This window comes from Nomascus leucogenys, chromosome 13, assembly GCF_006542625.1.
Source record: "Nomascus leucogenys isolate Asia chromosome 13, Asia_NLE_v1, whole genome shotgun sequence".
NCBI classification, from domain to species: domain Eukaryota; kingdom Metazoa; phylum Chordata; class Mammalia; order Primates; family Hylobatidae; genus Nomascus; species Nomascus leucogenys.
In genome coordinates, this window is record NC_044393.1 from 56635238 (window position 1) to 56659307 (window position 24070).

Sequence of the window (24070 nt, forward strand, 5' to 3'; positions counted from 1 at the left end):
GGCAAATTGGATAAAGAGTTAAGACCCATTCATGTGATGAATTCAGGAGACCCATCTCATGTGTAAAGACACACACAGGCTCAAAATAAAGGGATGGATGAATATTTACCAAGCAAATGGAAAGCAAAAAAAAAGTGGGGGTTGCAATCCTAGTCTCTGTTTAGACTTTAAACCAACAAAGATCAAAAAACACAAAGAAGCACATTACATGATGGTAAAGGGATCAATGCAACAAGAAGAGCTAACTATCCTAAATATATATGCACCCAATACAGGACCACCCAGATTCATAACCAAGTTCTTAGAGACCTACAAAGAGATTTAGACTCCCAGACAGTAACACCCCAATGTCAATATTAGACAGATCAATGAGACAGAAAATTAACAAGGATATTCAGGACTTGAACTCAGCTCTGGACCAAGCAGACCTAACAGACATCTACAGAACTCTCCACCCCAAATCAACAGAACATTCTTCTCAGTACCACATAGCACTTATTCTAAAATTGACTGCATACTTCATACCCAATAATGATACGGGAGATAGAAATTATTTAGGCAGATAATAAGGGCAACAGAGTCCTTGGCAGAATTTCCCTTTTAACAAAAGGCAGCTCCCAAATCATTTCTTTTCTAACAAAGAGCAGCCTGAAAAATTGAGCTGTAGACATAGATAAGCAAGCTGGAAACTGAACAGGTGAATGCCAGCAGCTGTGTCAATAGAAAAGGGCTACCTGGAAGCCAGGTATGTTCAACATGGAGGGTCCATCTTTGCTTTTCTTTGTCACCACATGTACAGTAAAGAAGCAGGCAACAGGGCACCAGCCAGCCAGAGAACCCATCTGCATAATAAAAGATTAGGGCGGGGTGGCCAGCTTTTTCACATGCTATGCAAGTGGCACACCTAGCCCTAACTAGTTTTTTGCACCTTAGGCAAATAGCACACCTGGTCTGACCAATCTTTCATGCCCTATGTAAATCAGACACTGCCTCCTCAAGCTCATCTATAAAACTCACTGCATTTCACCATAAAAGCGGCAACCCATTTCTCCAGGACCCCTCTCTCTGCAGCAGAGACAGCTCTTCTCTTTCTTTCGCCTTAAACTTCCACTCTGACATCACTATTTGTGTGACTGCGTCCCAGTTTTGTGTGGCTGTAAGACAACAAATCTCGGGTATTTACTCAAGACAACCATGCCACTTCAATAAGATGGCAATATTTTAAAAAAAGTACAGAAATTAGAATCTTCATACATTGTTGGTAACAATGGAAAACAGTCCAGTTGCCTTGGAAATAGTTTGGCATTCCTCAAAATGTTAAACATAGAGTTAGCATATGACCTAGCATAATATGCTCTCAGGTATATACCCAAGAATTGAAAAAAAAAAGCACACATAAATATTATTTATGCAACATTTGTTCTTAGCAGTCTATTCAGAATAATTAAAAAGTAGAAACAACCTAAATATTCATCAACTAATGAAAGGATAAACAAATTGAGTGGATAAACAAAATGTGATATATTCATAAAATGATATATTATTTGACCATAAAAAGTAAAGAGGTCCTAAGTCCTCATTAAACATCATCAACTGGTTCTTTTGACTTTAAGTGAAAATAATGGACCAGGTGGCTCACTCCTGTAATCCCAGCACTTTGGGAGGCTGAGGAAGATGGATCACTTGAGTCCAGAAGTTTGAGACCAGCCTGGGCAACATAGTGAGAGACACTGTCTAAAAAAAATTAAAATTTAAAAAAAAAAATTAGCTGGGCATGGTGGTGCATGCCTGTTGTCTCAGCTACTCAAGAGGCTGCACTCCAGCCTGGATGACAGAGCAAGACCCTGTCTCAAAAAACAACAATAACAAAGCAACGTATAATAAAACCCAGTTTTTTCCTCCTCAGTGTTACAATGAAATGACATGTTATTCAAGGACCTGCTGCATGTTCCTTTACCTAAAGTTGCAGTTTCCAAGAACCTATCAATGACATTAAATAAGAACTTACTGTACTGACATATGCTACAATATGGATGAACCTTCAAAACATTACATTAAGAAGCCAAATACTACATAATGAATGATCCATTTCCATAAAATGTCCTAATAGGGAAATCCAAAAAGGAAGACTGCAGATTAGTGCAGATTAGTTGAGAGCTTGGCGTAGGGAAGTGGATAGAGGGAGTAACTGCTAATCCGCATAGAGTTTCTTTTTTGGGTAATGAAAATATTCTGGAATTAGATAATATTATAGTATAATTAGATATTATATTCACAAGATACAATCTTGTGAATATAGTAAAAACCCCTAAACTGTTCATGTTAAAGTGATTATTTTATGGTACATAACTTATAACTCAATTTTTAATAATGAGTGTGACTTCTAACAATGATGGAATAGGGTCAGACTTACCTTTCCATTTTAAACAACTAGAAAATTGAACAAAATACACGAAATAATTTTAGGACAACAGGAATGAATAATTGGACAATAATTGGATAACAGAAAAAACAGGTCTGTGATCTTTGAGAGAAACAACAAAATGAGCTTAACAATTGTCTCAGATTACCACTGGGAGACAATTTTCAGGCCACAGCAAAGGGAAGGTAAGGGAAACAGCATGACAGTCTCTCTGAAGTTGGGAAGCAGAGATTACACTTCAAGAAAGCCAAAAAAGCTAGTGTTTGTGGGCAGAGAATTGGAGAAAAAGAAGCTGCAAAAAGAGAGGTTGTGGAGATAGCAGAAAAATAGCTTCCAGTCTTCTGAGTACCAATCTGTGCATGTGTGAGAGGAAGCACAGAAAAAGAAACACTGAAACAACAGTAGAAAGACCTAATAGTAAACAGGGCTAAACTAGCCCTAGGCTAAAGGCTGTTCTGGACCTGTACTAACAAAGATTTAAAACTAAATCTCAAAAACATTAGTAGTGGCTCATGCCTGTAATCCCAGCATTTTGGGAGGCCAAGTAGGAGTATCACTTGAGGCCAGGAGTTTCAGACCAGCCTAGGCAACATGGTGAGACTCCCATCTCTACAATAAATAAAAAAAAAAATGAGCTGGGCATGGTAGTGTGTGCCTTTAGTCCCAGCTACTTGGGAGGCTGGGGCAGGAGGATTGCTTGAGCCCAGCACTTGGAGGTTACAGTGAGTCAAGACTGCCCCACAATACTCCAGCCCAAGTGACAGGGCAAGGCCCTGTCTCAAAAAACAAATAATAAAAATAAAAATTAAATTAAAAAAAAGATCAAACTGATTCCAAGTAACTTAAGTGTGAACCAGAAAAAAGTCCAACATTATTTAAAAGAAATTTTAAATAATCTAGGAATCCTAAACATAAAATACACATTTCTAATATCCAATAAAAAATTATCAGGTATGTAAAGAAGCAAAACACACAAAACCCAAAACAAGAAATAAGAAGAAAAGTCAATCAACAAAAACAACCCTAGAAATAATAAAGAATTAAATGTTAAAATATATTTCATAGGCCAGGCGCGGTGGCTCATGCCTATAACCCAGCACTTTGGGAGGCTGAGGCAGGCGGATCACCTGAGGTCAAGAGTTCAAGACCAGCCTGGCCAACATGGTAAAACCCCATCTCTACTCAAAATACAAAAATTAGCCAGGTGTTGTGGCATGTGCCTGTAATCCCAGCTACCCAGGAGGCTTAGGCAGGAGAATCACTTGAACCCGGGAGGCGGAGGTTGCAGTGAGCCAAGATCGTGCCACTGCACCCCAGCCTGGGCGACAGAGCAGGATTCTGTCTCGAAAAAAAAAAAAAAAAATTATAAGCATGTATACGTTCAAGAAGGTAAATGAAAACATAAATGTCAGCCGGACACAGTGGCTCATACTTGTAATTCCAGCACTTTGGGAGGCCAACACAGGTGGAATGCTTGACCTCAGGAGTTCGAGACCAGCCTGAGCAGCGTGACAGAACCCGGTCTCTACAGAAAATACAAAAATTGGCTGGGTGTGGTGGTGTGTGCCTATAGTCTCAGCTGCTCAGGAGGCTGAGGTGGGAGGATAGCTTGGGCCTGGGAGGTGGAGATTGCAATGGGTTGAGATGGTGCCACTGCACTCCAGCCTGGGCAACAGAGTGAGACCCTGTCTCAAAAAAAAACATATATATATCTATATATTTATGTGTGTGTGTGTGTGTATGTATAAATGAAATTGAAATATAAATGTCATAACAGAAAGAGAAGATATAAAAAGACACAAATATAAACTAGAGATGAAAACTATAGGCCGGGCATAGTGGCTCACGCCTGTAATCCCAACACTTTGGGAGGCTGAGGCGGGCGGATCACGAGGTCAGGAGTTCGAGACCAGCCTGGCCAATATGTTGAAACCCCGTCTCTACTAAAAATACAAAAATTAGCTGGGCGTGGTGGCAGGCGCCTGTACTCCCAGCTACTCAGGAGATTGAGGCAGAAGAATCACTTGAACCCAGGAGGCGGGGTTGCAGTGAGCCAAGATCATGCCACTGCACTCCAGCCTGGGCAACAGAGTGAGACTCCATCTCAAAAAAAAAAAAAAAAAAAAAAAAAACAAGAAAAAAAAAACTATAAAAACACACAGGATGGGATTAACAGCAGATTAGATACTTAATTAAAAAGATTAGTAAATTTACAAGCAATTCCAGGTAGATTATAGATCTAAACATATGAGGCAAAACAACACATGTTTTTGAAGGCAATATATAATATCTTCATAACTTCAGGGTAGAGAAAGTTATCTTGTGAGAATTTTCCACAAAAGAGAACCATAAAAGAAAAATGGGATAAATTTAACTTCAACAACACACAAGAGCAAGAAGGAGAAAAAAATGGGTAGGCAGAGGAATATCTGAAACGCACGTAATAGGTGACTTACAAGAGGTTCAATCTCCTTAGTAATTAGTTCCTAGAAAAACAAAACCACAACGAGATACCACCACACACCTAAAATATTAGCAAAAACTAACAAGTCTGACAACACTAAGTGTTGGCAAGGATACAAACTAAAAGGAACTCTCATATACTGATAGCATATGTGGTATAACCATTTGGTAAAATAGTTTGGCATTATCTAATAAAGTTGAAAACCAGAACTCCTATAACTCAGAAATCTCATTCCCAGGATATAACTTACACAAAGGGGTATTAGCATGAGCCAACATATATTTGTAAAAAAGTTTTCACAGCCATATTATTCATAATGGTCCCAATCTGGAAAAAATCCAAAGTCCATAAGCAGAATATTCATATAATGACATATTCTACAGCAATAAAAATGAAACAAAACAACAAACAAGGCCAGGCATGGTGGCTCATGCCTGTAATCCCAGCACTTTGGGAGGCCGAGGCAAGTGGATCACTTGAGGTCAGGAGTTCGAGACCAGCTTGGCCAACATGGTGAACTCTGTCTCTACTAAAAACACAACAACAAAAAAATAGCCGAATGTGGTGGCGAGTGCCTATAATCCCAGCTACTTGGGAAGCTAAGGCAGGAGAATCCTTGAACCTGGGAGGCGGAGCCTGCAGTGAGCCAAGATCGCTCCACCGCACTCCAGCCTAGGCAACAGAGCACAACTCTGTCTCAAAAAAAAAAAAAAAAAAAAAAAAAGAAAAAGCAATATAGATGAATCTGAAAAAGGATAATACTTTCCAAAAAACAGGGTATTGAAGCATAATTTTTAGTTACAAAAATCAATGTGATATATTTATGAGTGACATTAATAAGATGGCAGAGGAAGACTTTCCAGGACTCCAGCTTGCAGACACATTAATTTGAACCACTATCCGTACACAAAAACAACTTCACAGAAGTTAAAGAAACCAGGTAAGACATTACAGCACCTCAGTATAGCACAGAAATAAAAAGAGGCACATTGAAGAGAGTAGGAAAGACAGTGTCACATTACCTGCGTTCCCCAACACCAGCCAGCTAGCAAGGAGACAGATGCTCGCTGAGTAGAGAAAAGAGAAGGAATTGAGCACTGGACTTTGCCTCAGCCCCAACACTAGGCCTGCCCCATTAAAATCGTGTCGGGCAGGCTGCCCCCGCCCGACTCCAGGCCAGTACTTTCAGACTACACCTCCTGGCCCACTCCACTACCAGACTGGTCCCAGTGACCCCAGGCCCCAGATCAGCCCTCAGCTTCAGGCTAATCCCAACTCAGGCTCCAGGCCCAACCCAGCACCAGGCAACCTTGCATAACCCAACATGTTAGGCTAGCCATAGTGCCAGGTTAGCACACAGACTTCCAGCACCAGGCCAGCCCCTGAAGCCTCATGCTCTAGACCAGCCCACGTGGCCCCAAACACCGGGTCTGCCCCAGCATCAGGTTGGCACCTGTGGCCTCAGACACCAGGCCAGCACACAAGGACACAGGCTCCAAGCCTGCCCTACGGGTCCACTTTCCAAGTCACCCCCTGTGGCCCCACACTCCAACAGACACAAAGTCCAGGCTCCTCTGGCAGACCCAGGGTCCAGGTCCATCCCAGCAGAACCTGGCCTCCTCTGGCAAACCCAGGGTCCAGGCTCATCACAGCAGAACCCAGTGCTAGGCCAGCCCACAAGACCAGAAGACTCACATCTGCCTCACTGGCCCAGTCTCCAGGCAAGCCTTTGCAGACCCAGCCTCCAGGACAGCACTCACTCACCCAGCCTCTAGGAAGACCCTCATGGCTCTAGGCACAAAGCAAGCACCCACAGACCGCAGCCTTCAGTGAACCCAGAGTCCAGGCTTACTTCAGCAGACCAAGGTTCCAGGACCACCCTTGCAAACCCAAGCTCCAGGCTAACCCTGGTAAACCCAGGACCAGGCCTGACTCACAGGCTCCAGGCCCACCCCCATGGTCCCAGGTGCCAGTGAAAGCCAGGCATTGTGGACTCAGGCTCCAGACCCATCCCCAAGGTCCCAGGTGCCAGCAACTGGTTGGCTCCTGCAGATTCAAGCCCAAGGCCGGTCCAAGTGCCAGGTCAGCTCCCAAGGGACCAGGCTTCAGACCAGCTCTTGTGGACTAGGCCCCTAACAGTCAACATGTCCACTCCACAAGGGGCCAGCTTGGCACTGTGAACCCTGGATCTAAGTCTGCTCCAGCAAACTCATGACCCACATTTGCCCCAGTAAATATAGTCTGCAGACCAAACCTCATGGACCCAAGCACCAGACCTGCACACCTGCTAACCTAGGTACCACAACAGCCTGCCTGAAGACACCAGCAGTAAGCCTGCCCACAGACCACACCAGAAAACCTGCCTAGGATCTCTGGTCAGGCTAACTGGTGAAGAACTTTCCCAGCCAAAGCCAGTCTGCAAAGAGTGGAGTAAGTTCCTACTTCTTCAAATGTGCAGGCACCAATACAAGGCAACAAGAATCACTATCAGGGAAACATAATACCACCAAAGGAACAAACATTAAAGAAACTGAGGTTTATGAGCTGCCTGACAAATAATTCAAAATAATCATCATTTAAAAACTCCATGAACTACAAGAGAATACAACTAGACAAGTACACAAAATCAGGAGAACTAAACAAACAAAATGAGAAGTTCAACAAAGAAACAGAAACCATAAAAATGAACCAAACTGAAATTCTGGAGCTAAAGAACACAATGACTGAACTAAAAAAATTCCAAAGAGAGCTTCAACAGTAGACTCAATCACATAAAAGAATCAGTGTGCTTGAAAAGGGGTTATATGAAATGATCCAGTCAGAGGAACAAAAAGAAAAAAGAAAAAGAGTAAAGAAAGCCTTTGAGAATTATGGGATGCCATCAAGCAAACCAATTTATATATTATGGGTGTCCCAGAAGGAGCAGAGAGAGAAGAAAGTTTATTTTAAAAAATAATAACAAAAATTCCCCAAATCTGTGGAAAGTAAAAAATACCCAGGTATAGGAAACTCTAAGATCTCCAATCAGGTTCAATGTAAACAAGACTACCCCAAGATATATTACAATCAAATTGTCAAAAATCAAAAACAGAGAAGATCTTGAAAGCAGCAACAGAAAAGAAGCATATCACATACAAAGGAATCCCAAGATGGCTATGAACAGATTTCTCAGTAGAAATCTTATAAGCCAGGAGAGACAGGGATGATCTATTCAAAGTGCTGAAAGAAAATAGGCTGGGTGCAGTGGCTCACACTTGTAATCCTAGCACATGGGGAGGCCAAGGCAGGCAGATCACCCAAGGTCAGGAGCTCGAGACCAGCCTGGCCAACAAGGCGAAATGCCATCTCTACTAAAAATACAAAAATTAGCCAGGCGTGGTGGTGGGCACCTGTAATCCCAGCTACTTGGGAGGCTGAGGCAGGAGAATGGCTTGAACCTGGGAGGCGGAGGTTTGCAGTGAGCAGAGATTAGGCTACTGCACTCCACCCTGGGCAAGAGAGTGAGACTCCATCTCAAAAAAAAGAAAAAAAGAAAAAAACCAACAAATCAATACTAAAACAAGAGACCTTAACTACACTCTAAACCAAATAAACCGAACAGACAAATACAGAACATTCCATCCAACAGCAGCAGAATACACATTCTTCTCAAATGCACATGGAACTTTTTTCAGGATAGATCATATGTTAGACCAGAAAATAAGGCTTAACAAACTTAAGAAGACTGAGATCGTATCAAATATCTTTTCCAACCACAATGCTATTAAACTAGAAATCAATGAAGGATGGATTTCGAAAAACTCACCAAAAAAATTCTCAAAAAAAAAAACAACATGCTTATGAACAACCAATGGATCAAAAAAGAAATTAAAAGAGAAATTTTAAAATGTCTTGAGACGAATGACACAACATACCAAAAGTTATGGGATGCAGCAAGAGCAGTTCTAAGAAGAAAGTTTACAGCAATAAATGTCTACATCAAAAAAGATTTTAAATAAATAACCTAATATTAAACCTCGAGAACTAGAAAAAGAACAAACAAAGCCCCAAGTTAGTAGAAGGAAGAAAATAATAAAGATCAGGTCAGAAATAAATTAAATATAGACTAGGAAAACAATAAAGATTAATAAAACCAAGAGTTGTGTTTTGGGTTTTTTTTGTTTGTTTGTTTGTTTTTTTTGAGACAAGGTCTCGCTCTGTTGCCCAGGCTCCAGTACGATGGTGCAATCTCGGCTCACTACAACTTCCACCTCCCAGGCTCAAGCAATTCTTCTGCCTCAGCCTCCCAAGTATCTGGGACTACAGGCGTGTCACCATGCCTTGCTATAAGAGTTGGTGTTTTGAATAGATAAATAAAATCAGTAAAACTTTAGCTAGACTAAGAAAAAAAAGAAGTCTCAAAACCAGAAATGAAAAAAAGAAAACATTACAACTGATATTACAAAAATATAAAGAATTATAAGAAACTACTACGAACAATTATATGCCAACAAACTGGATAACTTAGAAGAAACTGATACATTTCTAGACATACACAACTTACCAAAATTGAATCGTAAAGAAACAAAATCTTAACAGATCAATAGTGAGTACAGAGATTAAATCAGTAATAAAAAGTCTCCTAACAAAGAAAAGCCCAGGACTTGACGGCTTTACTGTTGAATTCCACCAAACATTTAAAGAAAAACTAATACCAATCCTTCTAAAACTCTCCCCAAAAAATCAAAGATGGAAAAATATTTCCAAACTCATTTTATTAGGCCAATATTACCCTTCTGTCAATGACAAAGACATTACAGGAAAAGAAAATTACAGGTCAATATTCCCGATCAACACAGATGCAAAATCTTCAACAAAATACTAGCCAATCGAATTCAGTAGTACATTAGAAGAATCATTCACCATGATCAAGTGAGATTTATCTCTGGGGTGCAGGGATGGTTCAACATGTGCAAATCAATAAATGATATACCACATTAACAGAATGAAAGACAAAAACCGTATGATCATTTTGATAGATGCAGAAAAGGCACTTGGTAAAATTCAACAACACATCATGTTAAAAACTCAAAAAAACTGCTATAGAAGAAATGTACCTCAATGCAATAGAGGCCATATATGACAATCCCACAACGAACACCATAATCAACAGTGAAAAGTTGAAAGCTTTTCCTCTAAGATCAGGAACAAGACAAGGATGCACACTCTCACCAGTACTATTCATCCACATAGCCACTGGAAGTCCTGGCCAGAGCCATTAGGCAAGTGAGAAATAAAAGGCATCCAAATCTGAAGGGAAGTAAAATTGTCCCTGTCTGCAGACAGCATGATCCTTTAGATAGAAAACTAGATAAAGGACCCTAAAGACTCCACCAAAAGAGTGCTAGAATAAATGCATACAGTAAAGTCAGAGGATACGAAATTAACACACAAAAATCAGTAGCATTTCTATACACTAACAACGAACTACCCAAAGAAATAATCAGAAAAACAATCCCGTTTCCCATTTACAATAGCTACAAAAAAAAAAGTTAGAAATAAATTTAACCAAGGAGGTGAAGCATCTATACACTGAAAGTTATAAAACATTGATGAAAGAAACTGAAGAAGACATAAGTTAATAAACAATTATATACTGCAATGACAGTGAAAAGAATTCACTTTAGATTTGTATTTTTTGAGCTAGACATCTTAATAAGGCTTTTTAGTATTTTTTTCTCCTTTTCTCTTACCTTCTGCTCCCATTCTCTTACTTCTTCCAAACTCATACTCTTAAATTTTGTCCACTTATAAAAACAAAATGAATAATAAAGTATAAAGAAATAAAAGTAAGAAACTACCTGAAGTCTTGCTAGTTGTGCAGTACGGGCAACTATCTTATTGTATGGTTCAACAATTTTTGCCTTTATCCTAAAGGAAAAGAAAAGAGACGAGTGAGAATAAAATCATTTTCAAAATATCAACGGATAAAAACATTCCCATTCCATTTATTTATAAAATTAAGAACAGTACCTATCAACAGCTCCCTGTAAAGCCCCAATTCTCGTCTGCATCATCTGAAGAACACCTAGGAAAACATAAGCTTACATTGGCTTTACAAATTTACAGGGCATCCAACCGGGTAAAAAGTTAAATTAAAAGAAAATACATGCATATATAATTTTAACTTTTTTTGTCACCATCCTAATCCAAGCAACCAGTATCTTTTACCCACACTGCTGTAAAAGCCTGTAACTGGTCTCCCCCTCCAACCTTTGCCTCACAAAAGAAGCCTGACAGGGAATGGGAACTGACTGCTTAATGGATATGGGGTTTCCATCTGGGGTGATGGAAAAGTTATGGACCTAGATACTGAGGATGGTCGCACAACACCGTAAATGTACTTAATGCCACTGAATTGTATGCTTTAAAATGCTAAAAACAAAAATTTTATGTTACGTATATTTTAACACATTACCAAAAAAGTATGACTGATCCTCCATGATATCCTCTTTGCCCCATCACCCCTATATTAAAACTATAGTCCACAGCTTTTAGTCTACAACTCTCTAGGCTTACAACATGAGGAATTTTCACAAAATTGGAAAAATATTTTCAGGAAGATCAAGCTTAAATTTTATTATTTAGGCTTTCAATTAGTACACATATTTAATTATTTTGAATGCCATTCTTTAAAACTCAGTTTCTATATCCAACTGGCATAGTTGTTTTGAAAGCATAGTATTAATAGCTAAATTTAAGTATAGACATGCTGTCATATTTTAAATGAAGTAATATTAGAACAAATAAACATTCCTATCAGCATACAACTATACAATAACAGAGTTCAGTCCAATAGAATCCTCTCTGAACCAAAGATTCCCACTTTTCTGCTGGTTTTGTGGTGTATTCACCATAAACTGCCAAGAATAAACTGCCATTACTTATAACCATTTTCTTACTTCATATTCTCTCCACAACCCAGTCTCAATGGGTTTCCACCAATACTCCACCAAAACAGATGTTACCAAGGTCACCAGAAATCTACGAGTTGCCAAATTCTATCGTTGGTTCTGTCTTAACCTTGTTCAAGCTCTCAGAAATTCACAACAGTTAACTACTCCCTTTCTAAAACATTTTTTGTCTAGGCTTTTTCTTTTTTTTTTTTTTTGAGACGGAGTCTCGCTCTGTTGCCCAGGCTGGAGTGCAGTGGCTCGATTCCTCCTCACTGCAAGCTCCACCTCCCAGGTTCATGCCATTCTCCTGCCTCAGCCTCCCGAGTAGCTGGGATTACAGGCGCCCACCACCACACCCGGCTAATTTTTTTTTTTTTTTTTTTGTATTTTTAGTAGAGATGGGGTTTCACCATGTTAGCCAGGATGGTCTCGATCTCCTGACCTCGTGATCTACCTGCCTGCAAAGTGCTGGGATTACAGGCGTGAGCCACCGTGCCCGACCTTGTCTAGGCTTTTAAATCATCATACTTCCTGGGTCTCCTATTATCTCATTAGTTGTTCCCACTTCTCCTCTGTCAGACCTCTACATGTGCTGGAGTACCCCAAGACATTCTCCTCAGCCATCCGCTCTTCTCCACCTACAATCTTTCAGGAATTTCATTCAATCCCAAAGTTTTAAATAGTATCTGTTCAATAAAATACTGATTTTATACACACACACATATACAGACGTATACACATACATCTATGTAAAAAGATTTTCTTTATATATCTGCCTATGTTCTCGTTCCCTCCCTATCTGTCCTCTTTCTCTCTCTTCCCCTGTACTGTTACATGAAATTTAAGATACCCAAGATAGTTTATGCCCTACCCCCCAACCCATCAAAAATCACACTTCTCTCCAGTCTATGACATCTCCATTACTCATACCATCATCTATCCAATTTTTGAGACCAAAATCCTAGGAATAACTGATGGTGACTTTTTTCCATCAGCTCTTTCATCTGCCATCAACAAACCCTATCAGCTTTGCCTACATTTTATTCCATCTGCCACTAGTCTAATCCAACGTACCATCAACTTCAACTATTCTAATAGCTTCCAAACCAGTGTCCCTGATTCCACCATTGCCTTTTTCTACACAGCTATCAGAGTAAACTATTCTGAGTATTAATCTCATCATACAATAACCTGATTAAACTCTTCCAATGGTTTACCATTGCATTTAGAATTAAATCCAAATTCCTTCCCAAGAACCTTATCTACGATCCTCTCCCTCCTTCACTAAACATCAGCTATTCTGGGCTACTTTCTTCCCCTCAAAAATGCCAAATTAATTCCTGCTTTCCCATTTATTGTTCAGTCTTCTCCTCAAATCTTCACATGATGGCTCCTCCTCATCATTAGATCTTGGCTCAAATGTCGTCTTCTCAAAAAGGCCTTCCCTCTCTTTCATCCATCCCCATCACCTGTTTTATTTTCTCTACAGAATTTACAAATAAAATTTTTCTTTCTGTTTTCTGAGATACAGTCTCACTCTATTGCCCAGGCTGGAGTGCAGTGGCATGATCTCGGCTCACTGCAACCTCTGCCTCCGAGGTTCAAGCAATTCTCATGCCTCAGCATCCCAAGTAGCTGCGATTACAAGCATGATCCACCACGCCCAGCCCTGTTTTCTACCTGTACTTTTTTTTTTTTTTTTTAATCTACCTCCAGGACCAGAACATAGTTCCAAAAGGATACTACTGACTTTCTCTATGGTTCACAAGTGCCTAGTACTTAACAAGTTATTAATTACTATTTGATTGCCTGAATGAACAAATAAATGAATGAGGCTACCTTTGTTTTTTGTTTTCTTTTGTTTTGTTTTTTTGAGACGGAGTCTCGCTCTGTCGCCCAGGCTGGAGTGTAGTGGCGCGATCTCGGCTCACTGCAAGCTCTGCCTCCGGGGCTCACGCCATTCTCCTACGTCAGCCTCCCGAGTAGCTGGGACTACAGGCACCTGCCACCACGCCTGGCTGATTTTTTGTATTTTTAGTAGAGATGGGGTTTCACCATGTTAGCCAGGATGGGAGGCTACCTCTTTTTAACAAAAAGAAGCTTAATAAATAGTCCTCAAAATTCCATGAAAACAAAAACTCTATTGCTATAGCTTTCTGAAACCTAGCAAATTCTCAAAGTAATATTTGGAAGAATATTTTTAAAAAGAACATTTTTAAATAAAATAGGCTTAAACATACCTCTAAACTACTTACATGCTAAAACTTGTGCATATTTAAGAGAATAAAGCAGATGAAGTAGAAGCTAGAATAATATTCAATTTTTCTAATATGTATATACACCACACTTACTTTTCAGCATCTCAAAATAACATCTAGACACATCATGCTAAAATGAATGCTAACCAATTCACATTTAAAGTTTTTTATTTTATTTATTGTTTGAGACAGGGTCTAGGGTCTTGCTCTGTCACCCAGGCTGGAGGGCAGGGACACGATCACAGCTCACTGCAGCCTCAACCTCCTTGGTTCAAGTGATCCTCCTAAATCAGCCTCCCAAGTAGCTGGGACTAGAAACATGCACCACCATGCCAAGCTAATGTTTTATTTTTTATAGAGATAGAGTCTCATTATGTTGCCCAGGCTGGTCTTGAACTCTGGGATCAAGTGAACCTCCCACCTTGGCGTCCCAGAGTGCTGGGATTACAGGCGTGAGCCACTGCACCCTGGCCTACACTTCAATCTTTTATGTTCAAATAATCTAGTGAATATTCTGAGATAATCACAGGAATAAAGTAGCCAGCCTTTGTACTCTACACACTCATACAAGAGATAATCATTCTAATTCAGTCTAGCAGTGTTATTTCAAATATTTTAATCTTTGAAGATCATTCTGGGAAAAACAAGCACATTATAGAACTAAAACCCATATCTAAAAACCATAATGAGAAATATTTCTGTTGTGGTGATTCAACTAGACCTACACACACTCAATGTACTACCATGCCATCATTATTAATAAAAAACTAGCATGTTTTAAAGATTTCCATTAAAATATTACTTGCTCTCAAAAATGCATAAAAATATTATGAGATTTAAAAACATAATTAAAACTAGTGAGCTTCTGCACAGCCAAAGAAACTATCGATAGAATAAACAGACAACCTACAGAATGGGTGAAAATGTTTGCAAACTATGCATTTGACAAAGGTCTAATATCCAGAATTTATAAGAAACTTGATTCAACAAGCAAAAACACAACTCCATTAAAAAGTGGGCAAAAGACATAAAGAGATATTTTTCAAAAGAAGGCATACATACATAAAAATAATAATTAATTTCCAGTACAAAGTCAATCGGTACTTAGAGCTTCTTAATCTTCCTAAGAACCTAGTCAGATATGTAGCCCAGATTTTAAATAACAAACTATTATTTCCAAAAATACTAAGTTCTTCATCAGGGTATCTTAGAAATATTGTACATGCTGAGAATAAGTTAGTATCTTTGAGTACATGAGAAATACTGGGGGAAGCATTAAAGAATACTGCATCACAGAAAACAATATCCTCTCTTCTTAAGAATTTGATCAACATCGAGAAAAACCACTTACCTTTCTTCTCATGTACAATGATTAATAATAGTAATCACAAGTAATAATGTAAAACACAATTTCATATTTATGAGATGTAGTTTAATTTAATCAAGAGGGAATGAAAAATTCATAAAAGATTTAGTCAAACAAAAATAAGCAGATTTGTAAAAATAAAAATCCAATTATTATTTCGACTACATTTTCATTAAAAAGAGTTGCAAAAAAGGCTCCAAGAAAGGCAAAAATAAGAAAAAAATTCATGGCTTCTTCCACTATTACTTACTCTGGTATTGTTGATGTTTTTATTGTTTTAATTAACTAACACAGGTGCACTAAATATGTGCAGACATTGTTCTAAGTATCTTGCTAATTCATTTAATCCTCAGAATAATGCTATGTTAGTACACATTATACTGCCGTTTTACAAATAGGAAAACTGAGGCAGAGAAGGGTTAACTAACTTGCCCAAAGTCAAACACCTAGTAAGCAGTAAAACAAGGATTTGAACCCAGATCATTTAGCTCAGGAGCCAGCAAAGTTTTACTGAAACATAGCCACACACATTTGTTTTCATATTATCTGGCTACTTTCACTCTACAATGGCAGAGTTTAGTAGCTGCAACAGAGACTGTATGGCTGGCAAAGTCTAAAATACTTGCCATCCAAAGTAGCTTGCCAAAGCTTGCCAATCCCCGGTCTAGCTCTACATAATCTCTAGCAGTTAATAGAAATATACCTTCCAACGACTCGATCCCAGTTGCTTGTGCCAGTAAATCTTCATGTCTTGCAACAACCTGAAAATCAAAAATAAATGATTAGCTTTTGCTCTGTTAGGTATTTTTCCTTGTAACCACAATGTAGAATGGAAAGTCTCTCTTGGTGTAGAAATGAGGCAAATACAAATACAAAAGAAAAAAATACAGTTTTTAAGGTGTGTCTGAGATGAGTTATAAGCGGGAACACACATACATTTACAGTTCAACACAGAGCAAGAGGAGTTACAGCCTTTTCTTGGCCCTGTCTTAGTCTGTTTGGACTGCAAACACAAAAGACCTTAGACTGGGTAATTTACAAACAGAAGAAATCTATTGCTTACAGTTCTGGGGGTTGGGAAGTCCAACATCAAGGCACTGGCAAATTCAGCATCTGGTGAGAACCCATTCCTTACAGATGGTATCTTGTATCTATCTTCACATGGTGGAAGGGACAAACAAGCTTCCTCGGGCCTCTCCCATATAATATGATAGTATTAAGGGCCCTGCACTAAACCCTAATAAGAGCCCCGAGCTCTTAATACTATCATATTGAAGATTAAGTTTCAACATATGAATGTTAGGGGAACACAAACATTCAGACAAGCCCCTTGCTATCTTAATGAGATGTACAAATGGAGTTGTACCAAAAAATGTAAAAAACAGCTCATTGTTGCCACACCATTATTATGTTTTCCCTTTAAAGAATATTTTCAAACATCAGGTTCTCTTTATTCTTGAATTTGATTCAGCACCACCAAGGCTATATCCTACTCTGGAAAGATACAGCACTCAGTGCTCACCTACACCTGAACATCTCTCTGCTTCCAGTTTCCCAGTGTCACACACCCACAGCAAATCCTTTTCCCTATAGATGTTTGATACTTTTATGAAAATTAGGGCACTGCAGATGGCCAGAACAAAAAAACCAAGAAGGTTACTAAAGGCCACATGCAAGACATTCCTAGAAACATCACGAAATCAGGCAAATCTTTAAAATAATGCAGGAATCCTTATTATTGTGTGCCTTTTATTCCAATGAACACAAAGTGTCATGTCTAGTCTGCTGACTAAAGTTTTTAATCACCAAAGATTAATTCACTGGAACCCCTAAATCCTCCACTTTGTCCTGTTTCAGATATCACTGTCACTCTGTCAAGTTTCTATCATATCTACTCAAAGTATTACTCTTGGTCATCTCGGTCTTTAATTTGTAAGGTTCCCAGAAGATGTCTGAATTTTTTCCCAGCCTACTGATACAGTCATCAATATGTCCATCTTAACAAGACAAACTTTTAAAAAATTATCTATTCTCCTTTATCACTAGTAATACTTTGGTAAGGTTAAAAAGCCTAAAACTATAGTTTCATAGACTCCCTTGCAACCAATTAAATGATTTTTCCAAGAGTTGTGGAAGACAAGAGAGAGGAAAGCTAGGCTGGGCACGGTGGCTCACACCTGTAATCCCACCAATTTGGGAGGCCGAGGTGGGTGGATCATTTGAGGTCAGGAGTTTGAGATCAGCTTGACCAACATGGTGAAATCCTGTCTCTACTAAAAATACAAAAAAATTAGCTGCGTGTGGTGGTGCACACCTGTTATCTCAGCTACTCGGGAGGCTGAGGCACAAGAATCGTTTGAACCCGGGAGGCAGAGGTTGCAGTGAGCAAGATTGCGCCACTGTACTCCAGCCTGGGTGACAGAGCAAGACACTGTCTCAAAAAAAAAGGGAGAGAGGAAAGCTTACTGTTTCAAGTGGGTATGTCTCAGGTTATACCAAATCTATCTTTTCTGGTAAACAATCTATGTTTCATATATATGTTCATTCATTTAAATATGTATTAAATACCTAGTCAAAGGCAACACTAGAAATTATACCATAAAATCGCCCTATAAAAATTACAGAATTTTAGTAGAGGAAGGAATCTTCAAAGTTATCTACTACAGTCTCCTCTTCCTTTTGCTTATTCCAACCCATCTGACAGATTAAAAAACAAAAAAGCAAGACTCAAAGACATTAAGTGATATTAAAGTCAGTTAACAGCATAGCTGAAATTAGGACCCGTCTCCTAACGTCTCATATTGTATCCTACTCACAATAACATTTATCGACTTTCTGTAATTTCAGCAAATGCTACACTTTGTGCTTATAAAGTATGAATTGCCAATGTAACATCCCAATTTTTCTTATTCATATTGTTTTACTTATAAAATTCCATTTTCTGTTATCTTTATCGAACACATCCTATCTTTTGCCCACTATATTCGTTGCACATCAGTTAAGGTGGTGAACGGGAAGTATGAATGAAAGGCTTCGGTGAGGTGGTATATTAGTTTTTCAACAAACAAGAAGTGGTTTACAGAAAATTTCAAAAATTTACTTTGAAAAATAAGTCACACTGGTAAGTATGCACTTCTTCATGTAAATATGTATTTGTATTTAATAAGATTACAAAAATGCTAAATTATCACTTTAGGCTGAATAATCCATAGGGACCCTGAAGATCAGAATTACCTGTAAGTGTAGTTCTTTGTCCAACTGACTGATTCCTTGGGCAAGTTTTGCTAGTTGTTCAGCAATTACAGCTTGATGAATAGATTGAGAAGTATAAGTCTTTACATCAAAGTCTTCATTTAAAAAGTCGCTATAACACTCTAGATTGGGGAAAAAATAAGGAAAAGTCCTTAATTACCCTGTACTAAACCAGTTATTAAAACAACAGAACAATTATAATCATAATTAACATATTTTGATCCCATACTCTGAACCACTCCACTATACTGCTTAATGCTTACTTTTATCATGACCCTAAAGGAAGTATAATATTGAGAAAGAGATTAAAAACATAACGACTGGCCAGGCGCACTGGCTCACGCCTGTAATCCCAGCACTTTGGGAGGCCGAGGCGGCTGGATCACCTGAGGTCAGGTGTTCAAGACCAGCCCGGCCAACATGGTGAAACCCCATCTCTACAAAAATACAAAAATTAGCTGGGCATGATGGCGGGTGCCTGTAATCCCAGCTACTAGGGAGGCTGAAGCAGAAGAATAGCTTGAACCCAGGAGGCAGAGGTTGCAGTGAGCCAAGATCGTGCCACTGCAATCCGGCCTGGGTGACAGAGCAAGACTTCATCTCAAAAAAAAAAAACAAAAAATAACTACTAGCTATAACTATTAATCCAAGAAAACAAGATCATTGTCAGTGAAAAGACAACAGGAAAATTGGCTATATATATATGTATAACATTTATGGCCTCAGATATCTCTAGATCAATACACAAATACTGCTATAGCAAAGTGAATCTGGAATTTTAGTAACAATAGGAAATATAAATTTATAGGTGCTACTGAAATTTAGGATTTATGGGTGAAATACATTAATGGAAAGAAAAGCTGTTTAAAATAGGCCCCTAATAGACAGAAAACAGAGGTAACACTAGATGTTAAAAAGATACCTCTCAATATAGAAATCCACAAATCTGTGGATGAAAGAAAAATTAAGAGAATTTAAACTTAAAAATAGATACCCAGAAGGGAGCTCATGGTAACCATGTACCAAATCTCCTAATGATACAGTAGATACAAGTAAAGCTGCCTTGAGAGAGATTATGAAACGAACAAAATAGAGTACTTGTAAGAAAACCTAAATTGTCTACATCCGCTATAACGTATGCTCCAAGAAGGGAAGAAGGTCTTTGTTTTGTTTGCTAACTCATCTCCAGTGTCTGAACAATACCAGACACATGGCAGTTTCCATGAATTAACTAATCTATACATCAGCTGATAGTATCATTCTGGTAACAACCAACAACAAAAAGTAAAGGCTCATACTCTTGATTACTCTTAAAATGTAGTGGAATGAAAGAAGGAAACTGCTACTTTGGCTACTTTTAAGTCTGAGAACCACATTTCCTTCTAATTTGCCAAGTGCTTCTCAGAATTAAGAGTCCTGTCAGCCAGACAAATGAAAAAAGCCATTCCAAACAAAGGGAAGGTTTAGCAGTGGCAAATGCCATGGCATATTTTGAGAAATAGGGGAATACTGATTTCAGTGTGTCTAGATCATAGCACGTGTATATTGGGCAGAAATGGTAAAGAATGACAGATGTGGTTCCAAAGGTTGGAGCACAGTTTGAAAAGAGGTTTGTAAGACATTCAAAATGTTTAACCATATCTCATTTAACCCAAGAAATTGCACTATCAGCTTTATGTTACAGAACAATAATCCTGGGAGCTGTATAGAGGATGATGGAAAAAGGATTAGTCACACAGCAATGTGCTGAAGTTGCCTCTTACCGGCTCTTAAGCACGGACTGTTACATTTTCAGGAATTCTGTGAGCCAGTTGACCTTTCACACAGACATCTTAAAATCTACGATGGTGAGAGTATTTACACCATGGTAATCAGCAAACACTACAAAATCAGGGCTTTTTCTATTTTCCCACAAAGCCAATTTACCAATACACCCAAGAAATAGAACCACAGAGGCCAGTAAAATACTATGTTAACAGCCTAAGTGACATAATGAAGGCCTGAATAAGACCTGAATAAGTGGCACTAAGAATGTCGAAGTGACAAATTTGACAAATATTCACACTGCACAGGATGTAGGACTTACTGACAAGCTGAAAACGGGTGATTAGGTAGAACAAACAAGGATTCCCAAATTTCTTGATTAAGAAACTGATATAGGAAATTTAGTTTTATACTCAGACCACTAGACACTGAATATACAAAGATGAACATAAACTTCTGCCTCCAAGGAATTCATAATTTACAAGCGGAACAAGCACACATTTACCTAACCACATAGTAAACACAGATAACAGAAACTACCAGAGGAAAAGATTAGGAGAGAAGAATAGAAAAAGTGAAATTTCATTTTTTCATATGTAAAACTTGTACTATTTGTTCATATGTAGGTTTTCATGTGTATTACACAACTAGCACTGCTTGTTTACTATCGAAATAGAAATGTCCATACAGGTTATGGAATGGCATATCATAAAAAAATTAAGATAGAAATGTCCAGTAGGCAGTTAAAAATATAGTTTTATAGTTCAGAAGACAGGTAAGGATCATACTGAAACCACAGAAAAGACCAGATGGTTTAGGAAAAAAAAGTTTTAGAATGCACAAAAAGGCAGGAAAATGAGGAAGATAGGAAAGTTGGGGGTGGACAGAGAAAATGAAAGCAAAGAGACTAAAGAGTGCTCAGGGAGAAAGAGAAACAAAAAAGAATGGCAAAAGCCAAAAGAAGGGATAAAGAAAGTATTAATATTGTCATAGAGCTTACAAAGTTCAAACACAATGGGATGTGGCATTTGAAGGCTGACAGCCTTTAAAGAGATGAATTATATAATGTTTCTCTTTTATACTTTCCTCATTCCCATAGGAGGCAGATCAGAAACACCTCACCAATTTTCATACTATGCATCTGTGCTCACCAAGCCTATCAATCTGATACTCTGTCATTGGCCAAATCCCTGATATAGTAAATCAAAGTTTCTGCTGGAAATGCTTAATTCCTCAGGAATGTTGGGGGTGGAGGGGCAACGGAGACTGCTTAATTCAGAACAAACTGAACTGACAAGTATCTACAGGAACTTGGAAAAGAGCACCTAGAGAATTAAGAATTTTTAAAAAGCATGGCACCCATAAACCACATGAGGAAAGTATTTCAAGAAAGGAATCAAATGCTATTACAAGTTAAAGGAAAGGACCAAAAAAGTGTCCATTTGTCGTATGTGCAAGAAAGTCACTGGAAGCCTTGCAAAATTATTTCAATGGCATAGATTGAGGGTGACTGAGTCCCTAGGAAACAGGAAGAAAAAATTCCAGAGCAAAGTAGGAGGCATATCCTTAGAATGGAGCAGAGAGTTGGCCGGGCGTAGTGGCTCACGCCTGTAATCTCAGCACTCTGGGAGGCCAAGGCGGGCAGATCACGAGGTCAGGAGATCGAGACCATTCTGGCTAACACGGTAAAACCCCCTCTCTACTAAAAGTACAAAAAATTAGCTAGGCATGGGGTGGGCGCTTGTAGTCCCAGCTTCTCGGGAGGCTGAGGCAGGAGAATGGCGTGAACCCCGGAGGCAGAGCTTGCAGTGAGCCGAGATTGCGCCACTGCACTCCAGCCTGGGCGACAGAGTGAGACTCTGTCTCAAAAAAAAAAAAAAAAAAAAAAAAAAGAAAGAAAGAAAGGAGCAGAGGCTCCACTTCTGTTGCAATTGAAAAGGCAAGGGAAAAAAGGTGCAACAGATGGTTATAGGTTGAGGTTAAATTTATAGGTGTGATGGGCAAGAAATGGAGAAAGTTCACTTCTGATGGATCCCCTTTTTCTCCCCAGGGAAGCTTAAAGTCATTTGTTGAGCTTGAAGGGAAAGGTTTGAAAAGGGTAAAGAAGATTTAAATAATCACTGTGGAGAATGGCAGAGAACCAAGGAGGAAAATACAGAAGGCAGAACTTAAGACTATTTACCGTCCAAGAACTGATTACAATTCCTGAAATACATCCTACTGAAACATATATCCAGTGTTTGGACTGTATTGTCCCTTCCACTGTTCACCTGGGGAAGTCCTATCTACAGTTTAAAACGTCTCCACCTAGAAAGCCTTTTCTGACATTTCCTAACCAGTTTCCAACCCCTAGTTATCATTCTCCTCTGTATTAATGCTCTACTTTATATGCTATCTTACATCACTATATTATAGCACCTACCTTTATAGCTCTACAAGATTATTTCCTCTACTAGATGGTGAACTACTTGAGGGCAAGAACTGCACATGTATCAGGAGCAATTGCAAATATATCAGGGTCTCTGCCTTGTACCTAAAGTTTAAATTCAGTTTAGCCAAGTTTTAGACAGAGACCCTGACCTAGAGTTTCCAACACAAAATAGTTTAGAAAACATCATTGCTTTTGACAAAAGTACATAAATTATCATGAAAAGGCATGTAATTCAGGACGACAATAAAATATTCAACAGTCAGAAAAAATAAACAATAATTTGGAACTTCCTTTATTACCCACTTCGGTCTTCAAATGTGTGCATGTGCTTCTAACTGCGACGATCAATTTAAAAAACATTCTGCACCTACTGTATGCAAGATACTGCTATTCACACTGTGGGATATTAAAAAAAGTTTACAATACGGAAGAGATTAAAACAAGTATACAAATGATTTTAGTACAAGGTAGAATGCGATGGCCACTAAAGAAAAAATTAAGAACAGGTGAGAAGTGCTTTATTTTTATGCTTATAAATGTGGACTTTATTCTTAAGGATAAGAGATTCGGGACATGGTAACTGGATTGACACAACTGAATATGCTTTTCAAGTATATTATATCTAACTTTTCTTATTTTGGGCAACTTCTCTCCAAACTGACTAGCAATAAAATCTGACTGCTAGATTCTGTACAAATGGTTAATCCCAACCTGAATGAATGCCTCAAACCCTCCCCCACGTGTCACTGTAGATAACTGCCTCATAAAGGAGGAAAAAAAAAAAACAGCCTGTAAGACGGGTCACCTGTACAGTCCATTTGTTAAAGGAGTAGGCGTTTCCAGTTCTACTTTAAAACAAGGCCCTATTTCATTACGCGTCTGCCGTCTGTTCTACAGCTTACACTTTTGAAGAGCTCGAACGCTACACCCCTTCGTCAAGAACTGCGGCAGCAGCTGGTGGCTGCCAACGCGGGCCACAGGGTTTGGGCTCCCGAAACTTCAGGGAAGCTGGAGGCATGGGGGGTCGAGTTGAAATGAAGAGCACACAGAAACCAGGTGTCCCCAAGACACCAAAAAAGAGGGAACCAGTCCCAGAGCAAACAGGTTGGCTAGAACAGTATCCACGCCAGGGGGCCGGGCAGAGGGGAGTGGTCACGTCCAGACTGGAAAACTTTCTG

The 24070-nt window shown here is 39.0% G+C and overlaps 1 protein-coding gene across 1 annotated transcript in view; it reads right to left on the bottom strand.

Annotated features, from left to right (window-relative positions):
* Nucleotides 1-24070, bottom strand: part of COG5 (component of oligomeric golgi complex 5) — a 370238-nt gene that overhangs the window by 345367 nt on the left and 801 nt on the right. The window contains exons 2-5 of the mRNA XM_003268142.3: nt 18680-18819; nt 16149-16206; nt 10899-10953; nt 10727-10796 (exon numbers count right to left, since the gene is read on the bottom strand). Of these exons, the coding sequence (XP_003268190.2) occupies nt 10727-10796; nt 10899-10953; nt 16149-16206; nt 18680-18819 (323 nt within the window). The remainder of the gene's footprint in view (nt 1-10726; nt 10797-10898; nt 10954-16148; nt 16207-18679; nt 18820-24070) is intronic.